Here is a 21,162-nt window from a genome sequence, read left to right on the forward strand (position 1 = left end):
ACACACACACACACACACATATTGCCTTACATATATATACGGATAAATACGGATAAATGATTTAAAATAAATATATTTTGGAAATAGTGATTTACGGTACAATACCTAGAAACGTGAAAATCAGACCACATGGGTTTGTTTACGTCAATTCGGCAGTTTCCATAAAAAGTGTTGGGAAAGATCGTGAAAGAGATAGAGAGAGCGCGCTCTCCCGCCCTTACACACATGCCAATTATCTCTCTTTCCTTCTTTCTTTTTCTCTCTCTCTGTCTCACACACACAGCAACATTACACAGACACATGCTGCTCTCTCACACTAACAAAAGAACTTCACATACACACCACACTTTCCGTCTCACATACTCACTATAAAAAGATAGCGTCAATTTCTTTTTGGCAACATGTGTTTTGTGTGTAATGTTGCTGTGTGTGTGAGAGAAAGAAAGAAAGAAAGAAAGAAGGAAAGAAAGAAAGAAAGAAAAAAGAAAGAAAGATAAATGGCATGTGTGTGTAAGGGAGGGAGAGAGAGAGAGGGGGGGTATTTTTTTCTTTTTGCTTGTTGTTTGCTGCTTACCACACAACTGTTAAGACGCTGGCAAACAAATTGTAACTCTCTTTCACCCTGCCTCTCACAAACATACAATTTCTCTCTCTCCTTCACGCGCAAACTTCGAAATTGGTAAAAGTTATGGTTGAAAATCGATTTTTACAGGTATATGCGGGTACCTCTGAGAGAGAAAGTTGACGAAAATGCACATTGGGTCATTCCGAATCTCCTCCTAAAATTAGAGCAACATGCGTGCTAATTTGTGGACGTGCATAAACTACATTCACGTACACACAAAAACACACACACACACACATATATATATTCGGATTATGAATTGAAAATAATTGTTTTGGAACTGAGGTCTAACTATGAAACTTAAAACAATTTTGTTCAAATTTTCTAAGCGAATCTAGCCAGTATTTTTCAAAATCTTTTTCATTAGAAGACAGAGCCAAGGGTAAGCAATCACCTTTTAAAACATATTTCCCATTTGATGAGGAAATATTTTATTAATTCCTGAAATATAAACATTAGACATGGTGGAAGTTTGATATCAGATGTTAAAGACTGTAAATACTACGAGATATTTTAAATTGGTACAGAGTCTGACAAAACTAGTCAAACATATATAGGTATTTCCTTTTGTACAATGATGTTCATTTTTCGTATATTTCAGACGAATACTCACATATCAAATATGTGCTATGAATAAGCAACACAAATGCGAAATGGACTTCATGTCCTATGCTAACATAGTTTGTGATGGTAAGATATTTATAGTTATTTATTTATTTATTGTATCTCATTTGCGGATAGGCTTTGTCATGAAGCTAAATTCGAAACAGAGTTTAATTTTGGCACGTAACGTTTTACAATCAATTCAAATTAAGGTTTGAGAAAACACTATTGGCCTTTATCAACGTTACTATGCATTGATTTACTTTTCGATCTTACTTCCTGATAACATAATAGAAGAGGTCCCACATGATGTATATTATGTTTTTCCATCTGTCTACTCGTTGTGAGACAGATCTCATTTTTGTTCCTGTACTAATTTCTGTGTTTGTTGAAATTTTTGCAGCCTAACTCTTTTTCTTTCCACTCACATTTTCTTAAAGAATGGTCCTTGCCAGGTTATTAGATCTTGTTAAATATGCATACTATTCATTCTTACGGTAATCTCCATGTTGTATTTCTGATTAGCAGCGTGAAACAACACAGGAATTGTAAAAAAAAAAAAACAAGTCATAAGTGTACTGACAGTATAAAAGCTCGCAGAATACCTAAATGTACCTTTAGAATTAACGACATTTTTCAAAAGCCAGAATATAAACGGTATTTCAATAATTATAAGCATTACCGAGGCTGCGAACTGGCAGAATTATTTAGCATTCCGAACGACATGCCTAGCGATATTTCGTCCGTTTTACTTTCTGAGTTCAAATTCCACCGATGTCGACATCTTTTACGGGTCAATAAAATAAGTAGGTCTTGAACACTGAGATCGATGCAGTCGACTTAGCAAAACTTATCCGAAAACTGTTCGCCTTATGCCAAAATTTGAAATCAATAATTATAAGCATTATTGTTTTTTTATCTACATTTTAGAATACAACAGCAGCCAAACTAGTTTTCGTGTACAACATTACTAAGTTTTATGAAATCCATACCATTTTCCAGTTCCGTGTTACACGTGACAACAAATAACTTTGATTCACAGGAGATACAAACGTTTAAATTTGTTAAGAAGTATGTAACATTTCGTCTTTAATAATATTTGAAAATTGAATATCTAAAATATATCTATTTTAGAACAAGCAGACGCGGGTGATTGCAAAGCAATGTACCAATTAACTTGCTATGTAGCCAAAAGAGACTATCCACCAATGCATCCAGATAAGTACCACTGCCAGTGCGTATATACATTTGCTGCTACTACTACTACTACTACTACTACTACTACTACTACTACTACTACTACTGCTGCTGCTGTTGTTGCTGCTGCTGCTACCACTGCTGCTACTGCCACTGCTGCTTTACTACTACAACTACTGCTGCTGCTCTACTACTACTACTACTACTACTACTACTACTACTACTACTATTACTATTACTATTACTACTTATACTTCAGCTTACAATAACACTTATTTATTTCTATAAATCAAAAGTTGTGTAAGTTAAGATTATCGATTGGTGGTCATGTAGTTTCGGATTTGGTTCCACTGTGCAATATTTTTGGCGATTGATTTCTTTATAATTACCTTTTTAACTGGATATTACGTGTAGTTGTGCGTATGTGTATATCTGTGTGTTCAGAGTGTGTGCTTGTATGTATGTGAAAGTGTGTGTGTGTGCGTGTGTGTATGTTTGTGTGTGTGTCGATATGACCAGTTAAACGCTTTACCCCAATAAATGTAATAAATGCGCCCTTTTAAAGCCTAGCCAGGCTCATGGGCCCGGTTTCCTAGTTTCAATGGTGTATGTGTTCCCCAGCTGGACGAGACGCCAGTCCATCGCAGCGTTACTCATTTTTGCCAGCTGAGTGGACTGGAGCAACGTGAAATGAAGTGTTTTGCTCAAGAACACAACGTGTCGCCCAGTCCAGGAATCGAAACCACAATTTTATGATCATGAAGCTGAGACCGCGCCTCCACTACCCCAATAAAACCTCAGTCTAATTACTGATACGGGTAAACATAATAGACTAAAGCCGTACAGTGATATTGTCAATAGTTAATTACTAACAATTTCTGCATTGGCAAACAAGGCTACCAATAATTGATTGGAATGCAGTAGTTCACTAGTGTATTCTACCTAATTTATACTAAATTATCTTCCTCGCAAAGGGCATCTCAACTCATGTTTAGTAGGGTACTAAACATAAAGCTGACTTCTACTACTCTATGGACAAGTATAGAAATGTGGAGCTAGGCAACAAACTGTTCAATATAACCCCAGTCTCTGAATACGAAAAATTCCATAAAACTTGGAAGTGTGAAAAGATAGTTACTCATACAAGTAATTTGACCTCACAGTGTAAATAATGACTACACTGCTACATATTTGAAACTGGTACATAATTTTTTATCAATACGTAAACTAGAAATATTACTAAGTTAATGAATAATGCTTTATGATTTCTAATTTTAAGTAATGCTTATCTATTTATTTTCTTCATCTAGGCGCATAGCCACATATCAAAAGTGTGCTGAGAAATTCGAAGACAAACATTGCATCGAATCGTTTAAAAGAGTTTATAACAGTACTTGCATGAGTATGATTATTTTATCAATTTAGAATATTGGCAAAATCAAATCAGTTAAAGTATGAAAACGGGCAATATAAAAGTAAAGTTATTCTTTAAAGTTTATTTGCCAATAGAATGTGGCGGTCCTATAAATGACGATGTTACTATTGTTTAAAAGCCTAAGGAAAAATATCTTTTCCAGCTGGCTGTCGACACACAATCTGTATCCGTATAGTGTTTGCAAGGGAGGTCATCGCACCCATCTCCAGACTTACGTGATAGTCACAAACTACGGTTTCTGGGTGTTTACTCGTCCTCAGTGTGAGATGATTATTGGCTGTTGATGAAAGCTTTCTCCACTCGCAAACACTATATATTCTTTAAGCGACACACAGACGCTGATCTCATATAGAGAAAAACAACTTGCTTTACATCTCTCAGCAAGAGATATGCAGTAACAGTATCGAATAGTAAAGTTCATTTACCAACAGAATGTGCCGGTCCTATAAAGGACAATGTTACCATTGTTTAATCCCCAAGAAAACATCTTTTCCATGTTACTGCATATGTTGGCAAATAAACTTTACTATTCAATACTGTTATTGCATATCCTTTGCTGAGAGATTTAAAACGAGTTGTCTTTCTCTACACGAGATCAACGTCTGTGTGTCGCTTAAAGAATATATAGTGTTTGCGAGTGGAGAAAGCTTTCATCAACATCCAGTAATCATCTCACAATGAGGACGGGTAAGCACCCAGAAACCATGGTCTGTGAGTATCATGTAAGGCTGGAGATGAGAGCGATTACCTCCCTTGCAAACACTTTACGGACACAGGCTGTGTGTCGATATCCAGCTGGAAAAGATATTTTCCTGAGGCTTAAACAACAGTAACATCGTCCTTTATAGGACTGCCACATTCTATTGGCAAATTAACTCTACTATTCGATACTGTTACTGCATATCTCTCGCTGGGAGATTTAAAACAAATTGTTTTTCTTTAAATCTACTTGAAATAGCTATTTCTGTTGCCAAAAACAAATTCACAAACATTTATACAGAAACTACTTTTGTTATCATGAAATATGGGGCATAGATTACAAATGATGACATGGAATAAGACCAGAATCGTATATTTTAATTAAGATGTATATTTGAATGTTTCCTCGAACTCTCAAGAAGTATGAGATAAAAAAAAAATATTAAATGTAGACATTATTTTTCAGAGGCAACAGAGAACTGCAATATTATATTCAGAACATTTTGTCCTCAAGCCATAACAGATTATCCTATACATATCGATAAATATTCCTGCAGGTACATATGTTGTTTTTATTCCATTGAATGTTATTATTACATATAATATTGAAATGTATATACTTAAATATGCAGTAGTATCACTAACATACTAATAGTTCTTATGATGTAGAATTTTTAATATTTCATCTTCAAAATCAGAGAGCACCGGTTCAAAAATTAGTACGTAAATTATATTTTGTCTTGAATAAGAAATACTTTATCAAGTCTGAAAATTAGACACTCGAAATTTAATATCAGTACCTGAAGAGTACATATGTTGCTAGATATTTCAAATTGGTATAAAGTTTAGAAGCCCAAATAGCTTGAACACACTACATCGATTATCCAAAATAGCACCAATACATGAAGCATTTTTTTCATTGATGAAAGGATGTTATATTCTTTTTTATATTCCAGACGCTTACTCGCATACGAAAAATGCGCTATTTCGTTGAAGCACGAATGCGCTGAGATCTTCCACTTATATGCTCTCATCTTTTGTTCATATGGTAAGATTTTGCTGTTAATTTAATTTAGTTTACTGAGGGATAGGCTCTGTCAACGCAGTAAATTTCTATTAGGAATTACAGTAATAAAGTTCATTTTTACAATCAAATCATACGTTTACAATTAATTCATATCAACGCTTGAGAAAGAAATATTAGCTGGTACTAATGTTAGTATTCGTACCAGCTAATAATGTTTTTTTTCAAGCATTGATTTGTCTTCAGCTTTGACTTCCTGGTGAATCATAGAAGAGGTGCCATGTGCTCCGTACAAGGTTTTCCCATCAGTTAGCGGAGAGCATCGGATCTTGTTATCTACATTAATAACGTCAGTGTCCATCAACATTTCCTTGCTTTCCTAATTTTCTTTCTGCTAGCAGTTTGTTAAAGAATTTTCTTTGCCATGTTATTAGAAATAAGCATACCGTCACTATTGCCTTTTTTCAGATTTGTAACATTGAATTCTCTACCATGTGGTGGATAGTTTCGCGTGCCCTCTCACTGATTTGGTCCAAATACAAGATACATAGGATATTCCACCTAATCTCAAGTGCTTCTGTTTTCCTTTTATCTATGTTGTAAAGATCCATATTTCGCATGCGTATGTACCCTTCAGCGTGTCAATGGTTTATGGTGCCCTTATTCATTCTAATATTATGCATGGGGGTGATGTTTCTAATCTTCCATATTGGCTCATGCCATTTTACTGCGCTCATTTTCTTCAGAACCCCTTGGTTTTTATCCCTGATTAATAGTTGCTTCCACATATTTGATATACAGTTAATATCTAGTTTTTCACTTTGGACATGCATGTCATGTTCTGATGAAATCCTTGGAATTTGGTATGAGCATGTCTTGTACAGTTTTCATCTTAATCAAACTTATTGGAAACCATGCAAAGGTACTGTCTAAGTTGATCAATTTATTCTAACTTACTGCCAGTTTATCCACTTGCAAGATAGACTTTGTTGATAGAAATAGTTTTATTGCATTATAGAATTCACTAAAAGTAAACTTCGGCATTAAGGTGTGCAGAATAGAGAAGTGGAGGAAATAGCTTTTCATCAATGAAGACCAACTAAGTGCCACATAGGTTCGTTGATCGTTTCTGTTGTCTAGCCAGGAAGGCGCAGCAATATGCAAACAGAGATTAGACCTCGGAAAAAGAACGGCTAATCCGCACGGATGGAAAATTGTAAATCCCTACACTTCCATCATAATAGATATCCTGAAAGTATGTATAACATTCTTTGTACGAGGTTATGCATCGCAGATTTTCGGCACTATTTTCATACCCCAACACTTTAATTTCCACAAAGATATGAATCACTATGTACAGACTTCGTAAGTATATATAAATATTTATATGTGTGCATGTTTGTGTGTGTGTGTGTGTGTGTGTGTGTGTGTGTGTGTGTGTGTGTGTGTGTGTGTGTGTGTGTGTGTGTGTGTGTGTGTGTGTGTGTGTCTGCATCCATGTATATATGCATATATAACATGCAAGTATCGAGGTGTTGGAAGAAAGTTGGCTTCAAGTAAATATTAAACATATCTTTCAAAGAGAATAGAAGTTTATTGAGATGGAAGGTTGTAGGTTTTTTTCTGATCGAAGTACGATAAACGTAAAAAAAGTTATTTACATATTTCATGCGAATAAGACTACAAGAATTGAGAAATTAAGCAGATAAGATCCGGGCTACATATGTTTCATAGCGAGCGGAACCTCGGAAATGGTAAATGTGTAAGTGAGGTGTATACTGCAGGCTACACTTCAGACCAAGGATAGCTTGATTAAATGAAAGTGTACATTGTGGCAAGGAGGTACATTTTAACAGATGGAAGAGTCAATCACAATGTATAAAGAACACAGAAGGAGTGGGGAATATAAATATAGAGAGAAATTAGGATTACAATAAGGAAAAAGAAAAAATACATAAGGTAGTGAGAAGAAAGAAGAATTTAAGCAAGGTCATTTGACCGGTAGTATTCATTAGAGCTATTTTGGCCGAATCACAGAAATCAGTGAGAGGAGTGGTATTTGAAAAAGATAATGTAGAGGGGAGATGGTGAGGAAATACATTTAATCAAGGGGAAGAAAAAGTATGCATGAAGAAAGCAAGATAAAGTGGGCAAGAATCGTGGCGGATACTACTAGCAATCAATTAAGGAGTGTATATTGTGTGCGTTGAGCGTGTTTACAGCATGAAGTTGTAGAGGTTCTATGTCGGTGTATATACTTGCAAGTTTACATGATGGGGGTGGTGGAGTAGGACAATTTTATAGATGGGATTAAATAATTTTAAGGGCGATAGATTTAAGGGGATAGATTTAGGGATAAATTTAGGGGAAAGATTTAGGCAAAAGTTTTTTGAGTAGAGCGTAGAAGAGTTTAGATACTTGAGTCTAACATTAAGGGCGAAGAGGGGTGAAACCAGATAACGTCGCGCGTTCATATTCGTTTAATCCCATTTGGGGGTTTCTTGGGTGGGGATAGGGTTTTGGAGGTACATGCTCGTGTCTGTTTCGGTGAGTTTCAATGTATATAAGATTTGGAGTCATCTGGCAGGAGGGTTGTATATATATATATATATATATATATATATATATATATATATATATATATATATATATATATACTAGATATACTAGATATAATACCCGGCGTTGCAAGGGTCAGAAAGTAGTAAATATTTAGAGGGTCTAGTTATGTTGTCAGTCTACATTACAGCAGTCCGGACCTCAAACGGTAGTGCAAAAATGAATTGGGCATTCCAAAGTTTTATAGAGTTTTATTTAGGTTAAGGTTAGAGTTAACAATGCAATTTGAGATCACTCAGTCTATGACAAATAAGTGTTTGTCCGTCCATGTGGTGACTCGTGTTGTATACCTCTCTGTATCACTGCTGCCCGGCGCTATCCGATGATGCAACATTGTAGTGTGCATTGCAATGGTGTGTAGAGAGATTTTGGGGTTTATCAGATGTAGACACAGAGAGTGAATCCAAATTTGTATTTAACAAGTGAGCATTTTGGGGGATTGGGCTGTTTAAACAATCGTTAAGTACAACTGTCGTTAAAATGGGGAGAGTGATTGTATGTTGATTAGTTGTCATGACGAATGGGTAGTTTCGACGATGAATGTTTGTCCACACGATTTATGTCGCACAGTGCCCGAAACTGCCATAGCGAATGCGTTCCATGTATCTCTGCCCTTTTCATAAGCCTCTATCAGTTAATTGGCGTAATATTGCATGCCTCCTTTCTGCTTACACATTGAATGCATTAGAAGCGCATAAGAAAATACTGATCGGTTGAAGTTACGTCCTTAAAGATGCTCGATCGACCATTAAGCCATTGTTGGAGTAATTATCCCTTCTATTTTTTTTAAAAACCTAGATGCTGTCCTAAGAGGGTTGTAACTTAATAGGTTTCTCTTTGTGAAATGGGTTGACTGTGTGCTGTTAGTTTTAGAGTAAAAGCGGATCTAAAGTCCATTACACACGTCTGAGAGGATGCTGTCTAAATCAGCTGCTTTGTGAAACTGTACGTTACCTTTTCACAGTATAAACAGTTACGAATTCTCATCCTAATACCCCTTGGTAGACAATATTTTTCGTTCTACTCCGAGGTGAGTAAACGAAGAGACTTTCCTTGCTTCCCACCCGGGAACAATCGACGTATAGCTGACCGTGTGAGAAGCATGATTCATCAAAATGCAACCCTGCCACCGATAGTGTCTGCCCCTGTGACATTGCAAAACAGTCTAAGCTGGAACTGCAGACGGTGAAATGCAAAGAGAATATCTGCACCAGATGGAATGAGGGGGATTCTGGGGATGAAAACGTCCTCACCTTTGCCACAGCCGGACAAAATGGTGACTTCAAGAACGTACTTCATAGCCTTCTTAATAACCAAGCGTGTCCCATTGCAAAGCTTTCGAGGGTCTAAATTCCTCAGCAGCATGACAGGAACTCCGAATTTAACTTCCAGTGTATGTGGGGGCAGCCCAGGTGGGTCAAGGGAATTAAGAAACTCCAATGGATAGTTCACTGCCTGGTCGTCGTCGGATACAGAATCGATTGACCTTAGACGTGCAGTCTTCCGGGAAGCGAATGCAGCAGCTTAGCGTTGAGAGCGATCACTGAACTGTTTTTTGGAGCCAAAATGACTCTTTCGGAAATCGAATTCATGTGAAGGTAGTTCCTTTGTAGATTTTGAAAGACATGTGCCTCTAGCTCATCGGAATTACTGACAGGGATGCAGAGGTGAGTTAGTGACAGTTCCCCGTTTTCATCGAGCGGAACAATACCGTTTCCGATTGACAATATGTCACATGCAAAATCTGATGCCATCTGGTCACCACGAAGCTGTGCCCTGATGTTTGTTTTGAGAGACAATGTTGTAACATTTTTCCACAGCACAGAGAACTTTAGGCAGGCTCTGACTACATCTGCCCTGGTTCCCTTGGGTATTACAGGAAGCGTTTGTCGGAAATCGCAAGACAGGAAGAGAGTTATACTATCCATCGTAGCCGGACAGTCTCTCATGTCTTGAAGAGTGGTGTTGAGAGCTTCGAGGGATCGCTTGTGGGCCATTGTGCATTCATCCCAAACTATCAGCTGGCAACTCCGGAGAAGCAAGCCCTTTCCAGACGTTTTGGTGGTGTTACAGGAAGGCACTTCGGACCTTGTCAAATCAAATGGTAGCTTAAAGGTTGTGTGCGATGTCCTGCCACCGGGCAGTAAAGTGGCTGCAATGCAAGATGAGGCCACAGCTACGGCTACGTCTTTTCGGTGCCTTACTTTAGTCAGGAGAAGCTGAATAACGAACGTTTTTTTTTTTGTCCCTCCAGGTGCATCAAGAAAACAATACCCCCTTTTCGTTTCTACATGTGATCAAGGATGGTACTGTAAGCCCACCGTTGCTCAGGCAGAAGTTTGGGCTCATTTTGCTGAAGGTATTGATTAAGGACTTCAGTGTCATAGGACGTTTCACGTATTAACTCTGTTGGTATTGAAGGCGTCCTGCGTCGCAATGGTTGCGGCACCCCGTATGTAAGTAAGGTATTACCTCCCAGAGAAAAAGTCTTGTTCTCTATGTCAAGTAAAGCAAAGTTGTAAATGAAATCATCTTCAGCAGGCAAGCAGGTATGATGCAGTTGGGCCTGGTAATGGACGTCTTCCGATAGGTCGTGTCTGTACTTTAACCACAATTAATGGGGATCGGGAAGTGCAGGAGTACAGAAAACAGAGCTCTGAGACTTTTCGGTGACTGTGAAACAGCAGCCTCCGCAAGCGTAGTATCCCACTGCGCATAGTTTTCTAGCAGCCCACGTAGTAGGCAGGCCTCCCTAAACGTAGCACATGTATGGCCGCTCACAGTCTTTAGTTGGTCGAAGAACTTTGGAGCCCTTGCCTCGTGAAGCAGTAATTGGAGGGTGAAGCATTCTTGTTGGCTCGGGTGAACCGTGTACACTCTGCCAAGGCAATTATCAAAGTTAATCTAAGGGTGACCATCAACGGTTCGGCCTGACTTCCTTCGCTGCCACTTACACTTATTCCATGTGTAATATGACGGGACTTGAGGATAAAGTAGATCTTGCGCAAACTGGTCTACCTGGCAGAGTTTGAAGAAAGCCGTGAGTGCTATATCTTTTGGTTGCTCAATCAGTCGAGTAGCAGTGGAAGTGGTGAAGTACACACGCTGGCCATTTCGAAGGTGCACAGCAAGCTGCTAGATTGGCGGATGCCTTTGATGCAGTGGAAACCCGAAAATGCGACAGAAGGCTTCGTTATTACTTATGTACCTGCCTACTTGATATTGCGTTATTTCATCTCGGACTCCGTCTGGTTGCAGACCGAACACAGCAGTATCAGAGCCTTTGCTGATGTACTTGCACACATGTCTGATGGACTTTACAGAATTGCAGAGCTCGACATTTATGTGAGCATCGAATGCTTTCGACAGGACCAGGCAGTAAGACACCGTCAATCTGTTGTCTACTTCATACGGACTAACATGCGCTGTGAATCCACCGTCCTCTGGTTTCCTTCTTCTATACAGAGGGTACCCATCGTACCTGGATTGTGTTTCCTGGAGGAATTGTTTTGGGTATTTCTTGCTGCAAACTCACTTTTGTGCAAAGCAATCGAAGGTTGAATCCTCGTCCCAGGGTCCATGGATCATGTTAGCCTTCTCTGTCTCAAAGAGAGTCCTTTCGATAGAGGGGTCAAATTGTCAATTGCATCGAATGAAATCTCTGTGGACAACCAACTTAGGATATGAGCATGAGGAAGACCCCTTTTCTGCTATTTGACGGTATACATGTTGCATCGCACGGGGCCAAATATTTGACCTTTGGTGATGAAGTTCATGAGTCTGTGTAACTTCAAATGGAAGACCCGCGCAATGAGATCATGTCTGTCTTTGGCCTGCTGACCCTAAAAACGTTATATTCCAATCTCCCCTCAACACCCAAGATTACAGATGAAAGTGAGTACGCCTGTAGTAGCGGACGTAGGCCATTGCGTCTTGACTTCTTTCGTGCATGTAACGTGGGCCGCCAGTGAAAGATGACGGCAAGATGCACACCTGACACAACCCTCCGGGCGATACGTCTTTGCTGAGACCATCCCTAAGATGGATGTAGCTGTCAGATCGAAGTTTCTGCTGGTTAAATCTGATATAGGATAACTTCTCAGATACCATTTTGCACAAACATCGACGGCAAATTGGTGGAACAGGTCACACGCTCGCTGGGGGTGGTTAGTGTAGTCGTGACGGAGCATAAAGCGGTATGAGTAGAACTGCATGCACGAAACTTGTTTGGTACTCGTTTCGTTTCGTCTGGTGAAGACTCAGCAGGCATCTTCTTCGCGCACAAAAATAAGTGGATACTGGAGCGTGTGTGTCTCGTTGATGCGCTTAACAGTTAGGTCACGGCACGAAAGAACAATGCTTCTTGGGTTGTGCAGTTCACCGCCGAGCACAATGGCAATTTCGTTGCAATTGGGCAAATTGTAGCGGCCAGAATGGTCGTTTCCCGACCGTTTGTCAGCGTCAATAACCGCTGTGACGTCCGGCACTGATGGAAATTCCAAGGCATACTTAAAGCTCTTTACCGAAGAGTTATGCATGTGCAACATTTCCTGGGGTTGAAGAATTACTTCAAAACTTGTGCCGAGGGAGATAGTTCTTCGGCCTGCTGCCTGTGTTTCGTAGTCACCGACAAAGTAAACCTGGAGGAACTGTGGCGTTTCGTTGGCAGCGTGTAGAAGGGCTCCATTTCTGTGGTAAATCTGCCCCTGAATTTTAAATGTAGGCAAGAAGTCACCTTCCCTAACGATATTAGCATCAAATTATATCATCTGAAAGACGCAGTTATACTTTTAATTTTAAACATTGGACTTGGCAAGAACTAAAATGTTGGTGTTCCAAATGGCGTAGTTTAGCGTTAGTATGTTTGAATAAAAGTTTGGCAACGGAAGTTTGTAATGTAGTAGTGCACTGAGCCCCGACAAAGGATGACTTTTGCTTAATTAAGTGCGCCAAAATAGTGTCAATAGGATGAGTAGGGGTGCAAAAAAGTGATGATGCACGCCTTGTTGTCTCTACCCCCTATGTAACACCATACACAGCAACTAAGGCGTGGGTATGGTTAACGGAGAAGCTATTGCAAGCAGTAATAGGGCTTCAAAAGTCTTGACGTGATTTTTTACAACGAACTACCGCTTTGGCCCTCGACTAAGAACGCCTAGTACTCAATGTTACGCATTGGAACTTGCAAAACGTACGGAACACGGGACTTTTTGCTGTTTTCTTCAAAGTAAAAAGTGTAACGATGTAATGACTAAACGTTCGGCAACTGGTTTTTAAGGTAGCATTACATTGAACCCTGGCAAATAAAGGGTACGTGCTTCATTTATTGGGCCCAAAAATGTGTCAAAAAGGTAGCTAGAGGTACAAAACGTGTTGGTGCATGAGCCTTTTTTCATCTCTCCCCTCAAAACATCACATTCACGTGTAAAACGGAGCAATTAACACGTGAACAAAACTTCAGCAACACATGTGCGCATAAGGTCACTTTGTGTGTATGCCCCCGATCACGCGTGCAGGTCACGGGGGTGATTTCTTCGCCATGACCTAGCTCTGACCTTATGGAGTATGTGTATAAAATTTGAGGTCAATCGGACTTTGAATGTGGATTTCTATAAAAAACATAAATGTCTACACACACACACACACTGACACACTGATTCAATTTTATAAATATATATATATATATATATATATATATATATATATATATATATATATATATATATATATATGTTCAAAAGAAGTTGTACTTTAACTTTAATGATAGTGTACTCCCTTGCACCTCTGATCATAAGCCCCCACGTCCTAAATATAGGCTGTGCCCACAACTATCGCAAACATTACTTTTACCGGGGTACATGAATATCATTTTATACGTGTACTCGGGAAAGTGGAATCACCATACGAAACTAAGAAATTGTAAAAATCAAAGAATCTGCCTGTATTTGGATGGTAAAACTGTAACATATATTCCTTTGCACAAGATGTAGCTGTTTGTTATAAAATATTATAAGCTTGTTTTCAATTTTAACCATTATTATATGGGATTTAGTTTCTTATATAAACTACCACTGCCACTACAAATATAGAAATATAACTTTAACTCACAGAGGAGTCAAAATGTTAAAAACTGTGCTTTAGACGGCATAAACTAGTATCTTTGAAATTACAGATGAAATAGGGTTTATTAATGAAATTTACTTAGGATCCAGGAACACTGAAAACTGTTAACATTGATTAGTTAATAATTTTTAATCTTCAGCGGATGCTTAGAGTGTTTTTGAAAAGTATTAGGTGGAGGTAATAGAATTATAGACACCTTCATACAATATCTCTTACTAAACGCATTTCTGCATGGAAAACCGATACAGAAATTGTAAAACACAAAATACGTCATACGAGAATTGTTAGAACTATAAATACTCGTAGATCTAAAGCTATTATAAGAATTAATGTTTTTTTTTTCTAATATTCAAATCAGCAAAATTCAAGGAATAAGGAACATTTCTTAATTATAAACACTATTTTAATCTACCTTGAAGACTACAATACCAGCCGAAAAATATTTCGAGTTCAATATTGAATATTTTATAGCAACCTATCCATCTTTAGCATCCATATTATTGATGACAACTCATAACTTTCATTCAGATTAGAATTAATTGTTTCAATATATCATGTATCATGTGATAGTTCATCATTATAAGAATATTTAAGAACTTAATTTTCAAACTCTCAAAATTGTAGGACATGCAGATGCTATTAACTGCCAAATAATGTACAGATCAGTGTGCTCTGAAGCCGTCAATCAATACCCACTGGTATATCCAGATAATTTTCGCTGCCAGTACGTATATTTAATTATTATTACTTTTATCATTAATACAACTTATATTTAATTTTTCAGTTGTGTAATTAAGAAGATCGCTTTGTAAATACATGGTTGTAGTTTCGGCTGTATAGTGCTGCACATTTCGCAAGTGTATTTCACAATTGTCCTCGGTGACTAGTGTCTTTTAACTGAACACGTTAAGCGGAAGACCATCGTAGTGACAAATGTGACTTGGTGCGTGTAGATATATATATATATATATATATATATATATATATATATATATATATATATATATGGGAGAATGTACGAAAAAACAACAACAGACGAGGACAGGTGGTGTAAATAACAAAAGGATGTATTAGTATGACGCTCAGGAATACGGCAAGTCTTTGACGTTTCGAGCTACGCTCTTCAACAGAAAGAATACGGAGACAAGGAGAAAAACACGGAGAAAAAAAATTGAATAGTGTTCAGTCAACGGTCAATCATATATATATATATCTATATATATATATATATATTATGCTTGAGTGAATGTGGATGTTTCTCATTCCTTGGCAACTGTTTTAGTCTTAGAAATAATACATTTCTAAATCTCTGAGAGAGTTGTATGCAGTAGTGATACGATGAAGTAGTTGTATGCTGTCAATTTAATGTGACAGTCCCCTGAAGAGAATAATACTACTGTTGGTTAGACCTAGGAAGCTGCACCGCTTCCTGTCGGCCTTGACATATTTCCTGTGTCCTTATGTTTTAGTCTTGTTTGCATCCCCGTAATTAGGCGGTTTCTCTAAGGAAAAGACTAAGGGATATATATGATATAAATGAAGTAATGAGGTCCATATGATAAACAAGAACACTTCAGGGAAATGTCCGAACAAGGCTTCAGCCCAGTGACTAAAACGGGTAAAAATAATAAATTAAACCTGTACAAGGATATCATCAGCAGTTAATTACTAACACTTTTTGCATTGGTACAAGACTACTAGTAATTAATTGGACGCAGAAGTTCACTAATGTACTCTATCTGAGTGTCGCTTTTAGCAGAGTGCTAAATCTAAAGCTGATTTCTACTGTATGGACAAGGATAGAAATGTGGAGCTAGGCAACAGACTGTTCGGTATAACTCCGGCATCTGAATACGAATAATTTCATAATAATTAGAAGTACGATAGTTACTGATAGCAATGATAGTGACTATCTTGGTAGATATCTGAAACTGATATTTTCATTCGAAAATCAGAAATATTGTCGTATCTATGAATAATGTGTTTTGCTTTTTAATATTGGTTTCAAACAAAGGCGGTGAGCTGGCAGAAACGTTAGCACGCCGGGCGAAATGCTTAGCGGTATTTCGTCTATCCTTTCGTTGTGAATTCAAACTCCGTCAACGTTGCCTTTTTCTTTCATCAATTCAGGATCGATAATTTAAGTACCAGTTGCGTACTGGGTCGATCTAATCGATTGGGCCCATCGCCTAAAATATCGGGCCTTGTGCCTAGAGTAGAAAAGAATATTGGTTGCAAACAAACGGCTACCACACAAAATAGGTAGCAGGTAGTGTAAATTGCTGAGTCGTATTTCATCCGTCTTCACGTTCTAATTCCGTTGAGGTCGACTTTACCGTCCACCCTTTCGAAATCGATAAAATAAGTACCAGTTCCTAAATTTGAAATCAATACTGAATTAACGTTTGCCGATTTCTTTTTCTTCGTCCAGGCGCATTAAGTTATTTCAAGAGTGTGCTGTGAGTTTCAAAGATAAACATTGTGTGGAAACATTTCAAAAAACCTATAAAGTTGAATGCCCATGTAAGATTAATTGTTTTTAATTTTAAAATCACGTTAGCTGTTCAAAATATAATTTATTGTTTTGAAAAAAAAATTCATAATTTGTTGTTTATAAGTTGGATTACAAAATAATGTTTTGTACCTTAGTTCTAATGATTAACCTTAAAACAATTTTGTGGGAATTTTTCAAGCAAAATTCGATGGTATTTTTTAAAATTTCCTCTTCATTCGCAGATAGCCACTGCCTAAAAAATCTGCTTCTAAAATATATTTCCTGTCTTGATAAGGAAATATCTTACCTATCCTGGATAATAGAAACGTTAGGAGCTGTAGCAATTAGATCTGAGAATTATTAAATGGCACACAATTTGTCAACACTAGTGAGATTGACACTTACCACAAGGATATTCTTTTATATGCAATCATTTTCTCGTATTTGTATATTCCAGACAAAGACACGCGTATCAAAATTGTACAATGAAGAAAAATGAGAAGTGTTCAAAAGAGATTTGACATGCTTTATTTTATCTTTTTTTGCGAAGGTAATTGTTTTTATTAGTTATCTTTTTTTTTGCAGTAGACTGCTGTATCGCTGTAAACTCTAAACAGAAATTATATTTGTCAAGTTACGTTTTACAATCAATTCAAATTAATGCTTGCGTGAGAAATATTCCCCTGCACCAATGTAATATACATTGAATTGTTTTCAGTCCTCCTTTCCTGGTGGTGTCATAGAAGCGGTTCCATATGCGAGGCACTGGAGTTTTCAAGCAATGGGTGGATTTCGGCAGATCTATCCGTTCTTTTTTTCTCTTTTTCAATAACTTTTGTATCCGTCAACATTTTCCTTAAACAGGTCTCCTCTCCGCTGATGATTTCTTAATGAGTGTTCTTTGCTGCGTTATTACATCATGCTACAGAAGCATCCCATCTTATATTTATTTTCTAAAGATTTGTGATATTACTTTCTTCGATGCCACTGTTTGGTGGATGGTTTCGCGTAAATTCTCATTGGTGATCTTCTCCAAGTACGAGATTCCTTGGATATTTCCTCCTATTTCGTGTGCCTGTATTTTTCGTTGAATCTATATTTTAAGGATCTGTATTTCGCATGCGTATGGAAGGTGTAGGATACTTACGATGTACAATGCTTATACTCTTTCTTATATTTTTGATGGAGGTGCTTTTGTCATCCGTATTGGATCGTCATCTTGCTGAACGCTTTTTCTGTACTTTTCTTCCCAGGAGTTTCGGTCTTGATCCTTGATCGATAATATCTGCCTCCAATTATTTGATCTGCTATTTATCTCCAGTATCTTCATTTTGACATAAATGTTTCTGTGGAAAAGCGTGGAGTTTGTTCTAGGGGTATTTTGTACATATTTGTGTTCAAGCTTCTTGAGGACATTAGCAAGGTACCGTTAATTCAACTACTTTATCCACACTGTTTGTTATATAATCCACTGAAATCACGTATTGTAGTTTTTTTTCATATATTCTTTCCGAAGTTAACTGCACTTATATCATCTTTAAATGCTATCGCTTACAATCCACACCAACAAAAGGGTGCGGAAGGAGAGGGTGTCAACTCAACCTGATGTTGCGCAGATTTAAGTTTTTTGCTGAAGCCTTAGCGTAAAAGTATTACTAGAATAAATTACACTTTTCATAATGTCCCAAAAACCGCCATTTCTGAAGTCCATGATGACATGCTAGAAAGCATATTTGACGATCTAATCAGTAATACTTCTATCTTCCCCGATACCTGCTCGTTGCGCTTCTGTGATATTATCTTTGCTTGCAAGATTTATCTTCCTGATAGTATTATCAGTTACAAATAGTTACTTCCACTGCATTACAGAATTCTGTGCAAGACAACTTAGATATTATGGTAACCGGAGTAGACAAATAAAGGAAATATCCTTACAACGGTGACGTTCTAGTTGAGTAACCTACTGATTCACTAACTGGATTTTATTGTCAGGGGGTAGGGGACATACGCAAAGAGACTGAGGTTAGACGGTCGGTAGAAGAACGACCTATATTATTGGATGCATTATCTACTATATTAGATCTCCTCATAGTATGATGACCATCGCTTTTTGCAATATTCGAAACTGGTATGAAACCTTCAGTGACGTTTAGAACAGAGTTTTTCAGCTTTTCTTTGTCCTACACAAAATTCAGTTTCCATTAGAACTTGCACCAAACATTTTTGAAATTTTTAATCCATTCCTTCTTCACTATCTTACATTCTATCAGTGCGTGCACTGCACCATCGCAGGCATAATTTTACAAGCATGCATAGATTGCACTACATTTGTATACATAGGCCTGTAGATATCACCATGAAAATATTAAAAAAAGCTATAAATATGAAAGGATCTGCCTGCAGCAGATTGTTCATGAGAATACATAAAGTTCTGATATCCGATTAAAATGTTCTTGATGGATATGCTGACTGTAGACTGTGTCACATTATAAGCCAGTTCTCCTCTCCATTAAATCAAAATACATATAATTCCTTGATCTGTGCCTCTCCGGTGTTCTTACATTGTATATGCTAATCGTTCTTTCTCCCAAGAACTACTCCTGTCTAGTCACCAACAGGACACATCTCATCTAGTCGAATAGGGTAGGTACCCGGGTATATATTTACTTCTTGCTCTATTTATCCTGGTGTGCGAGTTGTAGCAGAGAGCTGCCTATGTTTAGTGTGAGCAAAATATGTTTTCTGTCGCAGCAGTGTAATATTAATGTTGTTGTATGGAGTACTATAATACCAAACATGAATAGCATACATTCAATATGTATTTAATATCTCACCGTAATGTGATATGTCTGTATTACCACTAATGCAGTGATATAAAGGGATATAAACAGAATATCAAGCCTTATCCTATAGATAGTTAACTTTAATTGTAACGAAATTGTTTATGGAATGTCAGCGCAATGCAGTAACACTTCACGTAGATGCAATATGATATAATTTAAGCTTTATAATCAGGAAGAAGACAATCCCTTGACCGTTTCAAGGCCTCTGAGAGTAGTTGGGAAGACGGTGAAGGAGGGGAGATATTCTCAAACCGAAAACCGAATGCTTGCAATAGAAAGGATTCCACTGAAATATTTCAGGAACCAAATAGTGATCATAATCTAGGTAACTTTAACTCCAACAGCTGGAACAGCTGTCATAGTTACTAGAATATCACTGCCAACTAAAACATAACAATTAGCAAAGTCATTATCAAAATAACACAGACAATACTGAATTATAGAAAATAATATACCTTCTGTTTTAAATCACTCTTCAAAAGAAATACTTAAAGGTATATTTTTCCGTTTTCTTTTGCAGGACAGATTCCAATTAACCAACAATACTGAAGCTGTGACTATGGCTATTTCTTGAAATTTACATGAAATAAAATTGGATTTTGAAAGATTTCCCTTGTGTGTCTGTTATTTCGCAGTTTTATTCGAATAAGGATAGTTACTAAAAATTGCATTGTTATTTGATATTGCGGGATTTCAATGGAGGTCAAGACCAACGTTTATTGATTGAAGGGTTTCAGATATACATAATGTGGGGACTAAATTATGCTGGGTTTAGTCCTCAAGGAAGATTTGTGTTGTCTATGTCTAGTGTTAATTCCAATGTTACACTGCTCTGTATCAACCACAATTGCTATATTTCAAAAGTACAGTAATACATATTTTAGACAATCGTCATTGGTCGAGCAATGTGGTGGATGTTTTCTATTATTTCCATTAACAGCGGGGAAGCGTTATTTGTACAGCTATAACTAACTTTTATAGCGTTTAACGAAAAGCTTTATTTTGTTAAGGAGTAGTGAGATGTGTATGAGCTGAAGAAAATACTCATATATTATGTTTATTAAAATAGGACATGTAATACATACCAATCAAAGTATTATATTTATACATTATCAAACACTTTCGGATCACCTGGTAAACTAATTGCAAGACCTTACTGTGAAATTCTGGATCTTATGGGTACTTAAACATAAAAAGCAAACGATTGTATACTATAGCACTACGGTGCTTGGAACAAGTATATGCTTGGAACAAGTGAACCACTGAAAATATCACAATATCTCTCCGAAGATATACACAAATGAATTAATATTAGAAAATGTTCTGCTTTCAATAAAAGTGGTTAAATTGTGATTTATACGACAATGATGAAATCATAGTCTTCTGACTTGATTATTAACTGAGAAACGTACGGTTATAGAAAATATAATAAATGTAATGCTGAAGAAACGACAAAATCATATTGTCATAGCGAGTGGAAATCCATTTTAAATGCAAAGA

General features: G+C 37.2%; 1 protein-coding gene across 1 annotated transcript in view; it reads left to right on the forward strand.

The window, feature by feature from the left end:
• Positions 1-17,366, forward strand: part of LOC106874482 (uncharacterized) — a 27,053-nt gene extending 9,687 nt beyond the window's left edge. Inside the window, exons 8-14 of the mRNA XM_052968492.1 lie at positions 1,227-1,315; positions 2,363-2,462; positions 3,736-3,827; positions 5,026-5,116; positions 5,516-5,607; positions 14,950-15,049; positions 17,277-17,366. Of these exons, the coding sequence (XP_052824452.1) occupies positions 1,227-1,315; positions 2,363-2,462; positions 3,736-3,827; positions 5,026-5,116; positions 5,516-5,607; positions 14,950-15,049; positions 17,277-17,340 (628 nt within the window). The 3' untranslated portion in view covers positions 17,341-17,366. The remainder of the gene's footprint in view (positions 1-1,226; positions 1,316-2,362; positions 2,463-3,735; positions 3,828-5,025; positions 5,117-5,515; positions 5,608-14,949; positions 15,050-17,276) is intronic.
• Positions 17,367-21,162: the final 3,796 nt, after the last annotated feature.

This window comes from Octopus bimaculoides, chromosome 6, assembly GCF_001194135.2.
Source record: "Octopus bimaculoides isolate UCB-OBI-ISO-001 chromosome 6, ASM119413v2, whole genome shotgun sequence".
In the NCBI taxonomy this organism is placed as follows: domain Eukaryota; kingdom Metazoa; phylum Mollusca; class Cephalopoda; order Octopoda; family Octopodidae; genus Octopus; species Octopus bimaculoides.